The 21,650-nt window shown below is 48.9% G+C and overlaps 1 protein-coding gene across 1 annotated transcript; it reads left to right on the plus strand.

Annotated features, from left to right (window-relative positions):
* Positions 1-1,383: 1,383 nt before the first annotated feature.
* On the plus strand, positions 1,384-15,832 carry calm1a (calmodulin 1a). Its single transcript, XM_015350278.2, has 6 exons — positions 1,384-1,494; positions 5,528-5,558; positions 10,116-10,259; positions 13,481-13,587; positions 14,634-14,769; positions 14,990-15,832. Exons 1-6 carry the CDS (start codon positions 1,492-1,494, stop codon positions 15,016-15,018), a joined length of 450 nt encoding a protein of 149 aa, XP_015205764.1. The 5' UTR covers positions 1,384-1,491; the 3' UTR covers positions 15,019-15,832.
* The last annotated feature ends 5,818 nt before the right edge of the window (positions 15,833-21,650 follow it).

Genomic DNA, 21,650 nt, shown 5'->3' on the forward strand with positions numbered 1-21,650 from the left:
AGTTCGGGATTCTTTAGAGAAAGGCACACTGCCCCTCGCCACAAGTGTGCGTGTTCAACGCTTTATTGCTGAAGGGATATGAAATGAAACCCCGCTTGTATTCATGTTTTAGCACGACAGTAAACAAATCGGGGTGTAAAAACACTTCTGCTGAGCTAGAATTCAAGTAAAATTTAAAATTAAAACGATTTTGTGTTGAACCTTTTTTAAAAACATTGTAGTGTATAATACTGTATGTTGGATCTATGAGAAGTCACACTTTTTGCACAGTATAATGACTGTCCTGGCTGAAGAAGATCAGCCCAGGTTAGGGGTAGGTTTCCCCTACTGGGACGTCTGCAGAACCCGTTTGAGTATAAAGGCTGACCTGACGCCAAAGTGAAAGCTCACGCTTGATGCCTGCAGACTTAATGACAGTCGTGGGCCGGGTCATTCATTCAGTGTTTTGTGTTTTAAGATGTGTATTTCCCGTCAGTACCTATATATTATAAAAACATGTAAATGACTGACAGGTTGAATGGTCATTTCAAGACGGAAACAGCCTCATTTTACTCCTGGCCAGGGTTCAGAAGGTGTCTTTTTCCCCTATCACCCGGTCTCCCTCGCCACAGCAAGGCCCGTTATCCCTGAAAGACCCTCTCCGGGAAGTTTCCTTCTGCAGCCCGACAGCTCCCGGTTCTCCGGTGTTTGGATCAGACGATCCAATGATTTTCCCAAGCAGAGCAGCCGATCTCGAAGTGCGCCGAAAAGTTTAAAAGTTTAAAACGTAACGCTTTTCAAGATGTCCCTGAGAAACTGTCCAGTTTCATTCTGAAAGGGCAGAAGCAAGTCCGACCCCACTCGGTCCTGAAGAGAAAAGATCGCTTCAACAGCGGAGGGGGGAGTTGGGCTTCTTAACACAGCTGGTGCGCGGAGTTCAGATATGAAGGCGACCTCCCAGGTTGTTAACTCCTGGTTTAGTTTTACTTTTGCTTGGCCTTTCCTGGCCGCCTTTATTGATGATATGTGCGCGCACGAATGACTTTGGGGGTGGGGGGGGGACCCTAAACTTGGACCCCGCAAGCCCCCTCTCCCCTGACGAGCGCTGTGGGCTCGGAACACCGTGTGCGACGAAACATAACCGGGCTTTTCCGCCCTTTTTTTTTTTTAGAAGGCGCTTCATGATTTTTTTTTATTCGCTTTTCAGAAAGGAAGCATCCTCGAGCTGAGCCACCGGCGGGCGGGCGGGCGAGCGCGCGCGGACCGGAGCGGCGGTGGAGCGAAGCCCCGCCCCCTCCGCAAAGGGCCGGCCGGGGGGCGGGGCCTCCGCCGGCTCCCGCAGTGAGGAAGCGGGCGAGCGGGGAGTGCGTGCGCGGCGGAGGAATACACGCGTATATAGACATTGGCAGGGAGACGCGCACCTCCAGCCCACAGTGAGAGAGAGAGCTCGTCGCTGGCTTGTCGTCCGCCCTGTTAGTCTAGTTTAGAGACCTCAACCCGCCGCCGCCGGACATGGTATGTATGGGCTGATGGCGTGTAACCGCCGTGGTCGACCAGGGGGGCTTGTTTTGAAGCGATCGGGCGGGAAGCGGGGCGGCTCGCTGGTGGCGGGGTACCGGGGGGTTCCGCGAAGCCCGAGCCGGGGCGCGATCGAGGGGCTTCGGGTTCGGTGTCCGCAGCCCCGCAGGTCTCCTCCGGCGGTCCGTCTGCCCGACAGGCTGGGGCTCCGCCCGCACGGGCGATGGCGGTCCTCGCCCTGCGCAGGGTTGTGGGTCGTCGTGTTTGTGCTGTAAGCAAACGCGTTTTTCCAGCAGAGGAGATCCCGGGCGGCTGGCTCTGAGATGGGCTCTGGGAAGCCGGGCAGGCGAGGGCTGGGACACCCGGCTCACTCACACCGTAGCCGGGGTGTAGCCCGCTCGCTTGCTCGCTTCCCGTGTGCGTGTCTCGTCGGTGGGGTGCGGAGCCGCGGCTCCCGTCGAGAGGCGAGAGGGGGAGCGGTTTGCGCGCCGGTGTGTGGCCGCTGGAGCCGAGGGAAACATAGTTACGGCTCTTACAGACTAAAACGAAACCCCCTCCCCTCCCCCCTTTTGGATAAAACCGCGTTTTCCGGGGCCCCACGCGTTTAAGAATCTGACTCGTTTCAAATGCGGGGAAGCCTTTACCCGGGAGACCCGCCGCCTAGGAGCGGGGGTGAACCTTTCACACGCAGCCTGGCTGGGGGACAGCTAATCTTGTCGCGGGTGGGTCCTTGCGTGTTGTGGGGTCTGCGCATCCCGGTGCGGGACCCGGCTGACGAGACGGGTGGCCGGGGGCGCCTCTCCGGCGGATGAGCTGCGCACACTGCGTCTGTAGCTTCACGGCGGCCGCTCGGCGGGGCTGATCGGTACCGGGGCGGCTGTGCGTTGCGTGAGCGTTGCCGGTCTGTGGCAGATCACGCCAGGGGCTTTGGCTGTCTGATCCCTCTTTAATTGCTCCTGCGGTGGCGAGTTGACCGCCGCCGCCGCTGCTGTTTCTATGTGTCGCCGCCCAGAACACCAGGTTGCTAGGGCAGGTTTATGACCACCTGGAGCAGGAAGGCATAGCCCGTTCAAAATCACTTTATAATGGAGACCCAGCCCTCAAGGCACACCTTAGTCATCACCCTAGCGTTACGAAAGTGGCCGCATTTCTAATCTATTTTTGTTCGCTGCTTGACATTACACGTTACCCACCTCTCTCTGCATACCTGATCTACTCTGACCTTTGAAATGGAGCTCGGGAGTGTTTTTGCTGGCTTCTTGCTGTACGGTAGACACCGTCTTACATAACCTCTTTGTCAGTAGCTGAAACTGTAGCATCTGCTCTTGATGCAGTGTGACCACAGCACACCAGGCTCTCTGAACATGGCTTCTCGCTGTCGGGGGGTTTGTGGTATCCAGCTGTGTGCTTTGGGGCGTGTCCTGTGTGTCTTTTGGGGACTTTTGCCATCTCCTTTCCATCTCGTGCTGCGTGGGGGCTGAGGAGGAGACTGCAGACGTGTCGGGGCGCGCTGGGCTTGTCGGTGGTACTCCGCAAGACCGTGTCTTTGCCTCGGGATCTTCCTCGGATACGGAGGAGCCGAGCTCCTGCAGGGCTTCCTTGTCCCGGACTGGAATGTGCCTGAAGGAGCCGGGCGCTGTTGGCAGTGCTGTTGTCAGGCGGGTGTGGTGTGACCCCCTCAGGAGCAGTATCCCGAAGTGGCACAGTGGCGCTGTGAACAGCCATGAGCAGGTTCCTGCCTGTGTCTGGTTCTGTGTGCTTGGGGCCCCTCGCTCGTGCGGGGCAGGGAGGCCCGAACCCCCCTGATCCTGAGCTCTGCGTGTCTCTGTTGCGGCCGGAGGGAGCTGCTGGGACTCCGCACACCTGGAGCAGGGGGGAACAGTGCTCTGCGTGCTGGACTGGGAGCAGGGCTGTAGGGAGCACCCTGTGGGCGCCTGCCCAAGGAAGGCTCTGGCTCAGCGGAGCCTGCCCGTGGTTTTGGCACTGGGGCAGGTGACCCGCTGTCCGAATTCCCCCAGGAAGCCCGGCCTCCACGTCATTGGCTCAGGTCGGAGGAGCACGTGGCAGGTTTTGCGCTTTCACACTCTCGGGGACGCAGGGTAGGAATTTGTGACCTGTCAGCTGCCAGCAGAGGCTGTGATGTCCAGGTATTACACCACTGCATCGTTGAGGTTGTAAACCTGTCCCACAGGTTTATGGTGTTAAAGAGTGAAGCGTTAGTGTTGTAGGAGATCAAGTTGTTACCTGGAGACATCATGCTAGTGCTCAGGTGTGTTACTGCCAGAGAACTCCTTGGTTTTTAAGTCTTGCTACTGTTTCGGAGCAGAAGATGAGAATATTCTTAACACTTTAAGCACAGAGGAGCTATATCTGGCATTGGAGGCTGTGGGGAGACACTTGTCTGTTAAGAGTTGTTTACGATAGATGTGGCTGATAAGAGGGGAGTTCCTGTCCCAGCCTGAACGCCTGACTAGAGCTGCACTGTGTGGGTTTATTCTGTCACAGGCCGGTGCAATCGCATGTCTGCTGGGACTGGTCAGCTGATTGGAATGCTGAAAGCTGTTGTGTTAAAATTTAGATTCAAGTTTTTGTTTTCTTAGACTGTGTCTTCCATTACTATTTGAAGATGAGGAAGAAAGGACATGCATGGTGTGCTGGCTGTATAGTCAAAAAAGGCCTGTTTCTGGTTTCAGCCAGTAGTTTATCTGGCTTTTACTTGAATTGTGATGAGATGCCCACCGACTTCCGCCACACAGTTTGTTCTGTTTTTCTGTGCAAGCCAACAGCTGGCACAGGATGCTTCAGTCCTCCGGGATGGTACTGTTATTGTGAGCAAATTTGCATGGGCAGGCAAATTACAGTAAAGTAAATGCGTTCTGCTCCATTGGTGAAATTTCCGAAAGATCCTGCAGCTTCTAATGCTGGGGAGAGGATCGGATTGCCGGTAACCTGAATCTTACCTCTCTGGGCTGGATATCCAGTGGAAAACACTTTCCCTTCAGAAAGAAACAGAAATGTTGCCTAAATGCTGGAGTGAAGTGGGAATCAATCCTTATTTCTAAAAAGGTGGATGGAACCTTGGATCACATTAAGACTCGTTTCAAGAGTCACTTGGTTTCAGTGTGAAAGTAGGTCACAAAAGTGTCTTGCTTCTGAAGCAGTCATCCCCTTGCGGGTTCGAGCCTGGGTCATGTGGGACAGTGGGGTGAGCCCTGCCAAGGGCAGGGCAGGGGTACTCACCCAGCAGCGCCCCCTCTTGGCCTTGGTGCTGAATGCCATAGTGGAGGCGGATCGGTGGCACTGTGGCTGGGAGGTTGCTGGTTCAAATCCCGTGGCCAGCAGAGGACTCCTACTCCGCTGGGCCCCTGAGCAAGGCCCTTAACCCTAACTGCTCCAGGGGTGCTGTATAATTGGCTGACCCTGCGCTCTGACCCCCAGCTTCTCTCCCTGTCTGTGTGTCTCATGGAGAGCAAGCTGGGGTCTGAGAAAAGACAAATTCCTAATGCAAGAAACTGTATGTGGCCAATAAAGGGATCTAACGCTGGAGGGACTCAGCTCTGCCCCCATGGCCCTCGAGTCCAGGGCTCTGCTGCGGGATGGGCGGGTCGGAGGAGTCCGCACACACTTCCTCCCCCTCCCCCGTGTGCGGTCACAGGCTTCACGGCTGTGGGCCCAGATGTCATAAAACAGCAGTTCCACAGATCATGTGGGCGTCGCCAAAACGAATTCTGTTGTCTTGAGTGCGTTTCCTGGTGCGTGAGAAACTGGAGAAAGGCATGCAAGCTAATTGTAGCGCTGGATTCACAGGAGATAAAATTTAGCTCGTAATAAGTGGTTTATTCCAGTACTGGCTATTCTATAGTCCATACATTCACTGTGCTAAACAGCCCGTTAGTCTCGATTTTAGAAAGTCTTTATTGAAAAGGAATCAATTCCGAGTGCTTGTTTAACGCACCTGCCATAACATGTTCTTGAGCTGGTGACCAGTGTAACCCTCTAACATCCCCTCTCTCCCTCCCTCTCTCCTTAGGCTGACCAACTAACAGAGGAGCAGATTGCTGGTAAGCATGAATTTCTAACTCACTTCAATAGTACTTGGGCACCATTACAGATCTTCTCTTTGCTGGGGTGAACCTCTTTTAATAAGAATGTTTGATTGCAGGATGTAGATGAGCTCCATAAGAGGTCACTTTTCCAAGCCCTTTTCCAGGATATTTAAGGGGAATGGAAAATGCAAGCTTCCTTTGAAGTTTATCAATACAGGGGATCATGGCAAAATGGGAGAATTGATTTTCAGTGGCTGGAGTCTCACTGTGTAGTTAGAAGTGCTGTACATGGGACCATGTGATGGACATCCCACAGTTTAGAAATGCCCAGCAGGCCCCGGCCATAAATGAAATGACTTTGATGCAGAAGAAATGTGCCGACCTTGCATTGATGCAGCAATATTGGGTGTTAATGAACAGTGAGGAGGTAGGGCTGGATCAGTCTTTTCAAGAATGGTGCTTGCACAGTCTCTTGCTAATACTGAGTGGTTTACACACCTGTGGATTCAATGCCTCTGTTTAGCGTTCTAGAATACAGATGGGTGTACAGGTCACATAGTTTGTGCAGAAGTATGGATTGAGACGGATTGCCTGTAATCTCAATTTGCACCAAGTCCATTCCACCCATAAGCACCAGACAGGTAGACAGGACCAAGTTTGAGGTCTATTAAAATATTTTTTAATTTGCAACATCTTGATCGTTTAAAAACTGATCTTATTTATGATGTGCAAACAAGCATTTTAAGCAAGTGGAAAATTCAGCATGTTTTTAAGACAGGCACTCTGCTGTCTGCTTAGGGCCTTAAAACTATATTTGTGTTAGTTTTTGTTCTGGGTCACTATCTGGTTAATGCTTGTTGCAGTGTTGGGAACAGTAATGAAAAGCTGTGGGAGCAGCTCTGATCGATGTGGTTTCAGAAACAGACGTCCCCTTTGAAGGTGGAAAAAACTGAATGTCTGGCACTGGATGTTTTCCGTGTCATGGCCTTAGTTTCAAGAAGAGCATGTTTTCTTTCCAGTGCAGAAGTACTGGAATCTGAACCCACATCTGGAAAAACAAGAATAGACCATTCTAGGCTGAGACCTGACACTGGGGCCTTTATGCAGATGATGCAACTGTGTGTTTATACTTTACAAAGAGGGGTGTGATTTTAAGTACACATCAACCACAAATCTGATAGTTTTAATACCAGTTAATATGTCCATTAATAATGTTGAAAATCCAAAAATAAAATCCTAGATCAGTGGTCACTAGCCCAGTTCCTGGGAGTCCTAGTCCAGCAAGTTTTATAGATCACCCCAATTTCTTAAGACCAGGAACTATTTGACTGTGACCAATTAAGCAGATGGTTCCTCAAATGTTCAATTTGCAGATCATCTAGGACTGCAATGTTAAGTACCCTTCAGTGTTCATGGACCAGAGTTCTGTTAGTCAAATAGATCATGTGCTTAATTAGTCGATGTTAAAAAAAACAAGTGACCTTCTTGTATTTATCTTCCAGAACTGGTTGGATATCTTATTTGTTGATTATCTGAATCAATATAGCAGGTTATCACTCACTACATGATCTATTTAAGTATTGTCACTTGACTATAAACTATATAATGGTGTCCTGCATTAACCTGTAAGACTAACCTCTGAGATGGTTAGTCTTATATTATGCAAATGTGTTCACTTATAATTAACATCTGCACTTAGGCCTGTTTTAAATGTACAGTAATATTATCCTTGCATGTTTTCAGCGTGTAATAAGCACACCTGGTGTTGGCTACCTTGTGTACATTTGAGCTCTTTTAACTGGTACTGTGTAATTAGCATTCCTCACTGAGTAGCTCCTGTTGCACAGAGGCTAATCAGCAGTGTATCTACCAATGTAATTCATTTTCTTATCTCTGCTTTCAAGTAGTTGATGTGTGTTGGTACTCACAAGCTCCTCAGTCACAAGTCTGGCGACCTGCACAGATAACTGCAGTGCCAGAGCTGTAAGTCTCTGGAAGCTCAAGATCTGTTAAGCTGGTTTTAAAGTTTATGGTTGTTTTTTTCTGGGGGTGGTGGTTGAGTGCGGTATTTTATTTGTTCTGGGAGCTTAAGAAGTTTTTTTAGCCAAATGTGTAGTGTGTCCCCACCCTCACACCTCATTTGCGTTGTTCACTCTGTCTGAATGAGGAGTCTTCGTCTTATTATTTATATGCCAGCCCTGTATATCCCAGTAGTTTTACAGTCTCACTCTGCTACCAGAACAATAACACTCAGCTCTGTTGAGAAAAGCCCCTGGCCTTCAGGCACTGGGTATATTGAAGGCTCAACGTTTAGCAGTGCATTATAATTAGCGGATGATAAAGGGGAGTTTTCAAATATCAGTCAGCTAAAAATACAACCAGGATGTATTTTTAAATTTATTTTTATCATGGTACAGAAATAGCAGTCAGTTGCACATCTGTTTAGCTGAAAGCCTTACCAGGGCCTGTAATATAGTAACACAGGTCCTCAAATTCACCGGAGCTTTGTTGATCTGATTCACTAATCATTGACCTCTGCTTACTGACCAAACCTAGAGGTAAAAAACTGGAATAGTCGTTTCCTCGTTCCTCGGCATCGAGTCGAGCCCTTTCGGGTTCCAGCTCTGGACAGGAGAAGCGCGTGGTGTGAACAGAGACGGGGAGGCAGATAGAGACTATGTTTCACTCTACACATCTGAGGTACGGCAAAGGTGGACATTACAAAGATTTCAAATGTATTAAATATTGGCTTTTCCCATGCTTGTATGAACTGGTGTGAGCTCATTACCGGTGCGTAACTAGTTCACGCCCCGAGGATTCCACCTCTGCAGATCAGGTCAGTGCTACCCTCAGACAGACCCCAGCCACACCACAGCCCATACGTGTCAGCGGTCGGCTTGTGGAGATGGTTCCTTATTTTAAATATCTGGGCACTTACCTTGATAATACTGGGAGTTGTCGGAAAGGTTGTTTGTTTTTGAAAAAGCCACGTGGAGATCGGGGAGCTTGAGTGTCGTCCTAGAGCTGGCCTGCGCAGGTCTGGCAGACACTCCTGCACTGCGCCCAGCTGGTGAGATGGGAGCCTTTCTCTCGGGGGCACAGCTGAGCCCTCAAGGCTCATCAACACGGGAAGCAAAAATATCGGTCAGAAACGGGACCTGCTGAACCACATCTGCAGTGCACTGGCAGTGTTCATAGGAAAGCTGTTAATAGTAAACGATGCCTCACACCTACTCCACTCCCACTTTTTTATAAAATGACCATCTGGTTGATGTTTTAGAGTAGCAAAGGTTACAAAAAACAGCGTGAAGAAGTTGTTCAATCCGAGGGTCTTTATTCTTTCGCACTCTGATGGTTGGGTCCCTTTAGAGCACTGTGTTGGCAGCATATGCAAGTGTCATGCTTGAGTCTTATGTTTTATGAACTGGATTATGTCTTCTTATTTATAGTGCACTAATTTGCACACTTTGTAAAATCCCCTGTTTTATGTACTCTGCAATACACTGTTGTTATTGTCTCAGTGAAGCCATAGGAAAAGTTCCACCGTATGTGGGCAATAAAATAGATTGATTTCCCGTCTTGCTGGTTTTGTGGAGCTTGAGCTGTAGAAAATCCTGTTTGCAGAATTCCCCATTTCAGGCTTGCTGTGAGGTTTGTTGGTTTGGCAATGTGAAGACCATTTGACAGTCTGAAAACACTTAAATGGGCTGCTATATTTTTGTTTGTTTTCAGTAGTTGATGATCACTAACAGTTTAATGGCAATTTATGACCTCAAACAGCTAGACAGGATCGTGTTCAAACAGCAGCACCTAACGGGCACAAACAAATGCACTTAACTGTGCATGTTCACTCCAGTTAAGCTAAAAGAAGAGATTTTCTTATGATGATTCAGTCTAGTAGTCAGATGACTCTCTTCTCAAGATCAGTGGCTTAAGTTTTAATGAAGCTTGGATTAAAAATTGAAATAAAGGCATCTTGTAAACATCAATAAGTAATAATTCAGATTTTGCCTTGTTAGAAGAGGAACTCCAGGAGATTTTGCTCTGTCCTTAAGGAGGGTGTGTAATGGCGGGGCTGTTGAAATGCTTCTGTCCACAGGGTTGCAGTGTAAAATCTGGTAGTTTGACATTTAGCTGTTAATGAAAAAAATGTGAATTTGGAAGATTAAAAAAATAATTTTGGTTGAAAGCATTCTGACATAAGAGACATGTCTGCAAACTATGAGCCAGACGCACATTCCGAGCTGTTTTAATGACTTTCCAGAACAGGCTCCAAACGAGAGGAAGCTGTTGGTTCTGTCCAGCCGTTTGGAGTGTCCATACACGTAGATCTGGCCCTCGGTGCCGAATACTGTCCCCTAGCACCCTGAAGGCTTTAAGCAGAGAAACCGAATTCTTCAGTTGCTGTTTCAGAGCATTAAAACATCTTGCTCTAGCTTAAGAGCAGCACAATGTGTGCCATGCCCGGAGCGCGATTCGGCGAGATGGGTTTACAGACACACTTGCAGGGTCGTTGTTTGCCGAGTCCAAGACCCTGATTTGAGGCCGTTTCTTTTTCTTTCCCCATTTCAGAGTTCAAGGAGGCCTTTTCCTTGTTCGACAAGGACGGCGATGGCACGATCACAACGAAAGAGCTGGGCACAGTAATGAGGTCACTGGGGCAGAACCCAACAGAGGCAGAACTGCAGGACATGATCAACGAAGTGGATGCAGATGGTAAGTGTGCCTCACTGAGGACAAGAGAGCGGCCCAGTGCTGGAGGAGCTGTACTGGGAGTCTCTTGGCACAAAGCCTTGCTCCCCCCCTGGAATCTGGGCTCAGGAGACAGAAGACAGGAGGCAGATAAGAGGAGGCTGTTTGACCTGTCTAGCCCATTAGGATTCTTTTAAGCTATAAAAGCATCAGCCAAATTAAAAATGTTTACGCTTGTATAGGTGGCTGTTTTACGGGCGCTCATGCAGTACCTTGCTATAGGGTACAGCAGCAACACATGACCATAGAATGAACCCACAGCCTTCAGGAACACGAGCCACACCCCTCATCACTGCTGCGACTGGTCCCAGGAAGATGTGTGCTTCGGCAGCATGGCTGGGCAGCTCGGTTAAAATGTGCCCCTTGTTCTCAGTTTCAAATGCTCTTCCATGTAGTTTCCACTTCTGTCCTTTGTTTCGTATTTCATTGCTGCTTCTGAAAATGTCTGCTGGGCTTTGTCACTATTCTTGAGGAGTTTGAGTACTTGAATCAGGTTTGCCCATAGTCTTCACTGTTCAAGGCTAAAAAAACCTGTTGTTTTTCCTGTCAGAATAGGAGCACTTTCAGACCCAGCATTGTATATGGTTGCTTTTCTCTGGATTGACTCCAGAGTAACTATTTATTTGGTAATGGGGTAAACAAAAGCTTTACTTGTTTTTCTAAATGAGATCCTGCTGGTGCATTGTACAAGTTCAACGTAATATTCCTTGATTTAAACTCTGCACTTTTAAGTGTTACACTCTGCTTGCCTTTTCTGGGCTTCAACGCATTATCTAGATTCAAAGATAAAAAAATGTTGGCATAGCTCCTTGATTCTCGTTTCCCATCTGATGTAATTGTTTCCTACTTGCATGCAGTTACAGGCGTTTTCTAACTGTCGTTTTGTACAAATACATGCTTTGTACACAATTACATAGACATGGATTATGTACATTAAATTTCTGCCAAGTATAACCAGCAGCTTTATAGTTTAAAGCAGAATCTAAACGATTAATGTAAATTAGAGCAGTGTTCCTAATATAGACTCTTGCGGTTCTTCACTAATGACATCGCCCAATTTGAATATTCACCTCTAACATGTACTATGCCCTATCCATTAGCTCGATCTTAATTCAAAGACTAGGTTTTGAGATCCTGTCAATTTTAAAATTAATCTTTTATGAGCAACATCATTAAAGCCTTTCTGAAAATCAAATGCAAACATTTCATGTGCTGTGCGTGCCCATGATTGAGGTTTCTTGTTGAAAAATACTAACAAGTTAAACTGCACCCAGGGAGCTAGTTCCAATTCTTGTCTTTGAGCCTTTTATAGTAAAAGGTTTCAGAGTAGTAGTGAAAGACGCCTTGAGAGTTTAAAAATAAACTTACACTTCCTGGTTATCAATGTGTGTATTTCATTGAAGGGAATAGAAAACCAGTTTTCCTGGTTCTCATGCCACCCTGGCAACCAGTGTGTGTTTGTTGTCCTTTCTGTGACATTGCTCACGTTTTTCAGCCATTTTAAGGATTTGCTTCCTTAACGAGGCCTTTCTGCCGAGCCGTAGGGCGACAGCGGGGTCAAACCTCGTTCAGTTTGTGGCACTTGGCGGTTGAGGTGGCCAACAGCACATATAACGCCGATGGGCCCCCTGGTTTTGTAGTCGTTAAATTGTCATGAGAACCGGCCCGTTTGCACACGGGCCGTTCAGCTGCCCGTAACCGTGGGAAGGCCGGCCTGTGGGCTGCACCGCTAGCCCCCGCCTTCAGAAGATAACTCGCGCTGTCCCGAGCGTGGCGGCTGCTGTCCGGGGAGTGAGGGCGCGTTCCCACGCCTTGGCCCTCAGAGTCGTGCGGCTCGTGCCTATCGCCGTGTCCTAGTTCCGCGGGGCCAGGTCCCCTGCCGCGTGAGCTTCGCTTTAATCAGGCCTGCAGGAGCCTAATGAGCAGCCCAGTGAAGGAGGACACTGGTGACCGGTGTACCTGCACTCTTGCCATTCCGAAGGCGTCTTGGCTGCAGCTCTGAGCGTGGGTGCCCGAGGAACCACGCTCCCAGCACGCCTGCGCCCAGTGGCTGTCGGGCGACGCTGCCCAGGCTGTGCGCGCGTCCCCAGAGTGACGCGTGGCGCCGCCAGCAGCACCCTGCCCGCACGGCCCTCCCTGAAGTCAAGAAGACCGTTGTAGATGTCCAACCCCGTGTGTTAGGGCCCATTGTGAAGACGCGCGTCTTAAGAAACCGCTTTCTTTAAAACGGGAGAAGCCCGTGCCGAGAGCTCTGCGTCTCCTTCTGTCGATCCAGATTTGTGACTAAACCAGTTGGGTCTGTGGTGGCAAACGCACGCAGCCGAGAGCTGAGCTGGTTTGCAGTGTTCACCACAGTGCTTCAGACTGCTGTGGGTGACGGCAGATGCAGAGTGTGAAGGCTTTAGGCGGTGGATTATATAATCCACTTTGCAAGGCCCAAATTAAGTGCCTAGACAAAAGCTATCGCTTTCTAAGCTCCTGAAATGTTTATTCAGTAGGACGTGGACTGGAGCAGCAGAGATTGCACGCGGTGCGCAGACTGGATCGATCTGTTGGCCTATTCGATTATTTGGTGCTGTGTGTAGCCCTGACCTGGGACGTCAGTGTCGGATTTACATCCCTTTCCTGTTGCGTGTGCTGGCCGCCCAGTGCTGGGAACACTACAGACTGCAATATTTAAAAGTGGCCGTGAAGATTTCCTCAGTGGGGATGTCTGTTGCTCAGTGCAAGCTGGGATTGACCTTGTGTAATTTTGAAGGTTGAGTGTTAGTTGGTGATTAAATGCCATGAGCTTCAAGCTCTGCACTTTCTAACCTGCTTTCTGCCTGTTCTGGGTCTTCACTTTTGTGATTTATAATTGCGCGCTTACTGGGAGCTGGGACATACTGATAAGAAACTTGGCTTGTGGAAGTGTCATTGTCACTCTGGAGATAGAACTGTTCCACAGTTCCCAAGAAACATTTATTCAAATATTTAGCAGTTCAGAGGTGCATGTAATCTCCTACATGATACCACCTGGAAAGCATCGGGATACTGATAGAATGTATTGGGGGGGAATTACAAAAAAAGATGTGTAGTCTTGTTTTTCGCACAATCCTGCCAGAATTACTTGTACATCATCAGCATGATGTAAAATGAGTAGATTGTTCAAGGTGTTAAAAAAGTGGTGTCTCTTTTTTTTCCAGGAAATGGAACCATCGACTTCCCAGAATTTTTAACCATGATGGCCAGAAAAATGAAAGACACTGACAGTGAGGAGGAGATTCGCGAGGCTTTCCGGGTATTCGATAAGGTGTGTTTGAAGCAAAACGCTTTGCATTCCTAAACTCCCACATCTTTAATACATTTTGCATGCCTTTCTGTGTGCAGCGCGTTCTTGAAAAGCTGAGGAACAAAGCTGTGTTTGAGGCCTGCTTTCTTTTTCTCTTCTGTTTTTTGTGGGGGGAGGGGTGAATTTTGTTGACGTCTTAGTTTCTGCTTAAATAGTTTATTATGCGGAGAGCACACGTTAGATTGAAGGGATTGAATGATGAACAAAGTATTGATTGATTTAATGTATCACTGCCTATGCCTGTTGCCTTTTCCTCTCTGTACAGTGTAGCCAGTTACTTCTGCAGCTTGTAGTCTCATGCATTCCTTAGACATTGTTTAAGAGACAGCCATCCTTAAAGGACTGGAATGTGGTGGACAGCTCTGCCAGGCCTTAGTGATAAGGTTTTAAACAAGCATACAGGGCACACTACCCCTAACCAGGTTGCTGTGGAAGCAGAGGAGGTTGATAAAGAGGACACAGGACCATCACTCATGGAGTCCCAGGGTTGCCATGGGGACCTCTGTATTTCGCAGGAGGTTCCTGTGATGAAGATGAGGGGGACAAGGAAAGAATTATGAGATGAAAACTAGGTGGGAAGGTGAGATGGAACGCAGGTAATTGTAGTGTTGCGCATTGTTAACCAGTTTAGTCTAGGCAAGCTGCACTCTAGGTGGGGGAATATCTAATTAGCCACCCCCCGTTAAAAACGTTATTTCTATAGAAAAGCTTGCTGTGTGTCTTCTTGTGGTAACTCCCCTTGGGCATCTCGAGAACTTAAAGAAACGGTCTCTGAGTAATCTATTCCTGACTGCCTCGGCCTGATCTTCACGCAGGTGTTCCTGCTGTCGAATTTTGGATGCATTGTTTCAGATCACCCCAGTAATACAAAATATAACCGATCTGAAGGGACATCTGGTTTGTGCACAGAAAAGTCGATGGTCTTAAATCCCTCTTTGTCTAGATGAGATGCATTTTTAAGGTCCACTCCAGTGATTAACAGGCAGGATCTTGTTTTCTCTGTGCAGGATGGGAACGGTTACATCAGCGCGGCTGAGCTGCGTCACGTCATGACAAACCTAGGGGAGAAATTAACAGATGAAGAAGTAGATGAAATGATCAGAGAAGCAGATATCGATGGAGACGGGCAGGTTAATTATGAAGGTAAGGTGAAAGCCCCGCTGCTGAGAAGGGATGAGTTTATATTGTGGACCTGTGCAGGATGCAGGTAACCGCTGCCTCCCGCGTAGTGTGTTAGCAACAATGTGTAATAACTGCCTTCATTGTAAATGGTTTGCTTAAAATGTTCTCAGTCTTATGTCATTAACTTCATTTCTGCAGAATCCTCCCCAACACATTTCAATGCTGTTCTTTCTTTTTGCAGAATTTGTACAAATGATGACTGCGAAGTGAAGCTCTCCTGGCCTTTCCTTTTCCCTCTTAGAAGAAAAAAAATCAGTCAAATGTTTTACTTACCTCTTGCAAAAATGTTCATTTATTCATACTTTCTGTATAGAAAACATAATTGAATGTTAAAAATATCCTTCTGTCCACTTAAAAAGCTAATAAAAATATCTGCATGTAATGGTCGGTGGTCCTGTCCCCAAAGATCAAGTACCAATTTAAAAAATACCTATGCTACCTTAAAACAAAAATAAGCACTTGGTGAACTCCTTAAAAGTTCCAGTTGCTAGTAATACTGTTTGGGCTGGCCATTTTCTTTAATTCTTTTCATGCATGCAGCTTGAGAGTTGAGCACAGTCTGGTGTATCAAAACGTGCTAATTCCACAAAAAATGTTGTATTGTTGGTATAGTACAGTTTGTAAACGGAAGAAAGTGCAGAGAAAATGAGGCTGTAATTTTAACTTCAGATGCTGGAATGGGAATTTGCATTGTGCTCAGAAAAAAATATTAAAATGATCTTAAATAAAACATGGCTGGCATGTTGGTATTTTGGAAAATTGTTACCTTGTTGTGCATCGCACTACAGTGAGAGAGCTGACCAGCTGTGACTTTCACTAAAGTCATTCTTAGCAAGGGAACATTGTCGAACACATTTATATCTTACGTTTTCAAGACATGGACGTGTCAGGTGATCTTGTATATCTGCAGTACATAGGATTTCAGCACAAGGTGTTCTAGGCTGTTCATCTGATTTACAGTTTACATTCATTCCAAGTTGTACATGCTAGTCTTTTTTTTCCAATAAAAGACCATGAACTTTAAGTGTTTCATGTGTGTGTTTTTTTTTTTTAAGAGGCGAGTCCTGATGTTTGTCTAATCTTGGGAAATTGTACTGGTTTGTTGTAAAGAGAGGGTTGAGTCATTTTCAGCTCCCCTCGGGGAAACAAGCCAGGTCTTTGAGCTGTAGCCGATGTGCCCCTACTTGGAGTTTTTGAGTTACCAAAGTGAACGGCCACTAAAAGTAGGTTTTGTTTCCCAGCTTGTGGAATTGTTTTTTTTAAAGATTTTATAATTGGGCTGAAAAGGGTTTGAGCAGTGTGAATACTTTGGGTGTAATGGGTTTTAGTGATGTGACTACGAAGTGTGTGTAGCTCACAGTGGCCCAGCCGCTGCTGTGTGGCTCTTGACCTGCGGGTGTTGATGCTTCAGAAGAATTTGAATGGATTCTTCACTGCTTTTGAGAAACACCTCTTGCCGCCAAGTGGAGTACACTAAGACCCCCCTCTTAACGCGAGTGTGGGATCTGACGCTGCATTTTGACACGCGACTGTTCGTGGCTGTCCTGCAGTGGACAGGCTGGAGCCCATAGCAGCACGATTGAGACCTGTCCCCAGGAGCGGACCACTCTCAGAGCCTGCTTTGTGTTTCCTTTGAAACCAGGAAGAATTTTTTTTTTTGCTCTGTTGTTTCTCCCTTGGGTTTGCACACTCTGAACAATGCCAGATTGCTATGGCAACATCCTGGGCCACGTTGTTCAGCATGTAGAAGTTTCTGAAGGACTTCTCCGAGTGGCTGTTGAGAACGTCCATCTTCGGCGATTCAGCGGGTTGCCAGGCAACAGGAACATGTAGGAACTGGGCTGACGGGGGATCTGAAAAGGCACGTGGGAGTTTTTTGAAAAAAGAGTTCTGTATGTGGGCCTTCAGCTAGAACCTCACTATTGATTTCATCTCCCTGTGCTGCAGCCCTATTTAACATTTTTTTCCAGTACCTTATGTAACAGGATTCAATAATAAAGATCTGTCTAGCATGGTTGGTATTTCTATAAAAGTGTACTCCCCCTTTCGAATGTAGGTGTTGGCTCTTGGTCTTTAATTGACAAAGCGGTCAGACCTGCAGCTTTCTGATGAACTAATCAGGTGGCTATTTCAGTGTCCAGTGAGGGAGACTGAGGCCTCCAGCAACAGAGGGGCGTGTACAAGATTACACCGAGCTGGGGTTGGTTGTGTGTAATGTTTCTGCTTGTTCATACTGGATTGCATCAGTCCTTGGTTGTAAAGGCAGGAGCCAGCAAGTGGAAGTTTCCAAGATAAAAATGCAATAAAATTCAGTCCTGGAATTCATGGTCAGCTGAGAGTCTGGAATGTCTGGTTCTCAACCTTTGAAACTCAACGCTCTCCTTTCAGTTGGCACAAAACCACAGGCCCCCACCTTGGTGGTTTTAAATCAAGTTCAATTTCTATTTATGTACTTCACCTTGCATTCATGAAAAATGTTTTTTGCTTCAAAAAAGTGAAACGGAGAAAAGGGATTTGATCTAAATTCACATCGAGCTTATTTAAGAGCTTGCCTCGAATGTTATCGGGGTGAGATCTGATGTTGATTGCCAGAGTTTTGAAATTTGCAGCTCTGGGAGAAAGAGCATAACTCAAGTCACAATCAACAACAGGTTTGTTGCTCTTGGCCATTGAAAGAACAGAAAATCCAGCCTACGTGTTTTGTAATGTCAGCATGTTAAAAATGGTCTTGCGACCCTCTTTGAATCTGTACAGGGCTGCATCCTGGTCTAGAAATACTTCCGTTGGACGTCACTGCACCTCTGAGCCAGCTGTGTGCTTCTGATGGCCATCACTGCACCTCTGAGCTGTGTGCTTCTGATGGGCGTCACTGCACCTCTGAGCTGTGTGCTTCTGATGGGCATCACTGCACCTCTGAGCTGTGTGCTTCTGATGGCCATCACTGCACCTCTGAGCTGTGTGCTTCTGATGGCCATCACTGCACCTCTGAGCTGTGTGCTTCTGATGGGCGTCACTGCAGCTCTGAGCCAGCTGTGTGCTTCTGATGGGCGTCACTGCACCTCTGAGCTGTGTGCTTCTGATGGGCGTCACTGCAGCTCTGAGCTGTGTGCTTCTGATGGGCATCACTGCAGCTCTGAGCCAGCTGTGTGCTTCTGATGGGCATCACTGCACCTCTGAGCTGTGTGCTTCTGATGGCCATCACTGCACCTCTGAGCTGTGTGCTTCTGATGGGCATCACTGCACCTCTGAGCTGTGTGCTTCTGATGGCCATCACTGCACCTCTGAGCTGTGTGCTTCTGATGGGCGTCACTGCAGCTCTGAGCCAGCTGTGTGCTTCTGATGGGCGTCACTGCAGCTCTGAGCCAGCTGTGTGCTTCTGATGGCCATCACTGCACCTCTGAGCTGTGTGCTTCTGATGGGCATCACTGTAGCTCTGAGCCAGCTGTGTGCTTCTGATGGCCATCACTGCACCTCTGAGCTGTGTGCTTCTGATGGGCATCACTGCACCTCTGAGCCAGCTGTGTGCTTCTGATGGGCGTCACTGCAGCTCTGAGCCAGCTGTGTGCTTCTGATGGCCATCACTGCACCTCTGAGCTGTGTGCTTCTGATGGGCGTCACTGCAGCTCTGAGCCAGCTGTGTGCTTCTGATGGGCATCACTGCACCTCTGAGCTGTGTGCTTCTGATGGGCATCACTGCACCTCTGAGCTGTGTGCTTCTGATGGCCATCACTGCACCTCTGAGCTGTGTGCTTCTGATGGGCGTCACTGCAGCTCTGAGCCAGCTGTGTGCTTCTGATGGGCGTCACTGCAGCTCTGAGCCAGCTGTGTGCTTCTGATGGGCGTCACTGCACCTCTGAGCTGTGTGCTTCTGATGGGCGTCACTGCAGCTCTGAGCCAGCTGTGTGCTTCTGATGGGCATCACTGCACCTCTGAGCCAGCTGTGTGCTTCTGATGGGCATCACTGCACCTCTGAGCTGTTTGCTTCTGATGGGCATCACTGTAGCTCTGAGCCAGCTGTGTGCTTCTGATGGGCATCACTGCAGCTCTGAGCTGTGTGCTTCTGATGGCCATCACTGCACCTCTGAGCTGTGTGCTTCTGATGGCCATCACTGCACCTCTGAGCTGTGTGCTTCTGATGGGCGTCACTGCAGCTCTGAGCCAGCTGTGTGCTTCTGATGGGCGTCACTGCACCTCTGAGCTGTGTGCTTCTGATGGGCGTCACTGCAGCTCTGAGCTGTGTGCTTCTGATGGGCATCACTGCAGCTCTGAGCCAGCTGTGTGCTTCTGATGGGCATCACTGCACCTCTGAGCTGTGTGCTTCTGATGGGCATCACTGCACCTCTGAGCTGTGTGCTTCTGATGGCCATCACTGCACCTCTGAGCTGTGTGCTTCTGATGGGCATCACTGCACCTCTGAGCTGTGTGCTTCTGATGGCCATCACTGCACCTCTGAGCTGTGTGCTTCTGATGGGCGTCACTGCAGCTCTGAGCCAGCTGTGTGCTTCTGATGGGCGTCACTGCAGCTCTGAGCCAGCTGTGTGCTTCTGATGGCCATCACTGCACCTCTGAGCTGTGTGCTTCTGATGGGCATCACTGTAGCTCTGAGCCAGCTGTGTGCTTCTGATGGCCATCACTGCACCTCTGAGCTGTGTGCTTCTGATGGGCATCACTGCACCTCTGAGCCAGCTGTGTGCTTCTGATGGGCGTCACTGCAGCTCTGAGCCAGCTGTGTGCTTCTGATGGCCATCACTGCACCTCTGAGCTGTGTGCTTCTGATGGGCGTCACTGCAGCTCTGAGCCAGCTGTGTGCTTCTGATGGGCATCACTGCACCTCTGAGCTGTGTGCTTCTGATGGGCATCACTGCACCTCTGAGCTGTGTGCTTCTGATGGCCATCACTGCACCTCTGAGCTGTGTGCTTCTGATGGGCGTCACTGCAGCTCTGAGCCAGCTGTGTGCTTCTGATGGGCGTCACTGCAGCTCTGAGCCAGCTGTGTGCTTCTGATGGGCGTCACTGCACCTCTGAGCTGTGTGCTTCTGATGGGCGTCACTGCAGCTCTGAGCCAGCTGTGTGCTTCTGATGGGCATCACTGCACCTCTGAGCCAGCTGTGTGCTTCTGATGGGCATCACTGCACCTCTGAGCTGTTTGCTTCTGATGGGCATCACTGTAGCTCTGAGCCAGCTGTGTGCTTCTGATGGGCATCACTGCAGCTCTGAGCTGTGTGCTTCTGATGGGCGTCACTGCAGCTCTGAGCCAGCTGTGTGCTTCTGATGGGCGTCACTGCACCTCTGAGCTGTTTGCTTCTGATGGGCGTCACTGCAGCTCTGAGCCAGCTGTGTGCTTCTGATGGGCATCACTGCACCTCTGAGCTGTTTGCTTCTGATGGGCATCACTGTAGCTCTGAGCCAGCTGTGTGCTTCTGATGGGCATCACTGCAGCTCTGAGCTGTGTGCTTCTGATGGGCGTCACTGCACCTCTGAGCTGTGTGGTTCTGATGGGCGTCACTGCAGCTCTGAGCCAGCTGTGTGCTTCTGATGGGCGTCACTGCACCTCTGAGCCAGCTGTGTGCTTCTGATGGGCGTCACTGCAGCTCTGAGCCAGCTGTGTGCTTCTGATGGGCGTCACTGCAGCACTGAGCCAGCTGTGTGCTTCTGATGGGCATCACTGCACCTCTGAGCTGTTTGCTTCTGATGGGCATCACTGCAGCTCTGAGCTGTGTGCTTCTGATGGGCGTCACTGCACCTCTGAGCTGTGTGCTTCTGATGGGCGTCACTGCACCTCTGAGCTGTTTGCTTCTGATGGGCGTCACTGCAGCTCTGAGCCAGCTGTGTGCTTCTGATGGGCATCACTGCACCTCTGAGCTGTTTGCTTCTGATGGGCATCACTGTAGCTCTGAGCCAGCTGTGTGCTTCTGATGGGCATCACTGCAGCTCTGAGCTGTGTGCTTCTGATGGGCGTCACTGCACCTCTGAGCTGTGTGCTTCTGATGGGCGTCACTGCAGCTCTGAACCAGCTGTGTGCTTCTGATGGGCGTCACTGCACCTCTGAGCCAGCTGTGTGCTTCTGATGGGTGTCACTGCAGCTCTGAGCTGTGTGCTTCTGATGGGCATCACTGCACCTCTGAGCCAGCTGTGTGCTTCTGATGGACATCACTGCACCTCTGAGCTGTGTGCTTCTCATGGGCATCACTGTAGCTCTGAGCCAGCTGTGTGCTTCTGATGGGCATCACTGCACCTCTGAGCTGTTTGCTTCTGATGGGCATCACTGCACCTCTGAGCTGTGTGCTTCTGATGGGCATCACTGCAGCTCTGAGCCAGCTGTGTGCTTCTGATGGGCATCACTGTAGCTCTGAGCCAGCTGTGTGCTTCTGATGGACATCACTGCACCTCTGAGCTGTGTGCTTCTGATGGGCATCACTGTAGCTCTGAGCCAGCTGTGTGCTTCTGATGGGCATCACTGCAGCTCTGAGCCAGCTGTGTGCTTCTGATGGGCGTCACTGCAGCTCTGAGCTGTGTGCTTCTGATGGGCATCACTGCAGCTCTGAGCTGTGTGCTTCTTCTTGGCTTGTCAACATACATGAGTACTGAGCTGAGCAGCTTATGTCCCTCACTCCAGTTAAGGAGATCCTCACAAGGCATGTTAATTTTTATAGACAGAATAGTGACATCTTTCAAATGTGGAAGTACCAAAGCTGCTTGCTTTTGAGCTGCTTTCACACTTGGTTGTTTTATTTTGCACACTCTGAACAATGCTATGGAACACACTATGAAAAATAAGTTATGGGAATCGCCAAATGTTTTATAATGTTACCCAGCAAGACAGACTGAAAACTGTCCAGGAT

This window comes from Lepisosteus oculatus, chromosome 8 (genome assembly GCF_040954835.1).
Source record: "Lepisosteus oculatus isolate fLepOcu1 chromosome 8, fLepOcu1.hap2, whole genome shotgun sequence".
Lineage (NCBI taxonomy): Eukaryota > Metazoa > Chordata > Actinopteri > Semionotiformes > Lepisosteidae > Lepisosteus > Lepisosteus oculatus.

Coding starts and splice junctions, on each gene's coding strand:
- calm1a (XM_015350278.2), top strand. Junction 10,260..13,480: donor CAACGAAGTGGATGCAGATG/GTAAGTGTGCCT, acceptor TTTTTTTTCCAG/GAAATGGAACCATCGACTTC. Junction 14,770..14,989: donor CGGGCAGGTTAATTATGAAG/GTAAGGTGAAAG, acceptor TTCTTTTTGCAG/AATTTGTACAAATGATGACT.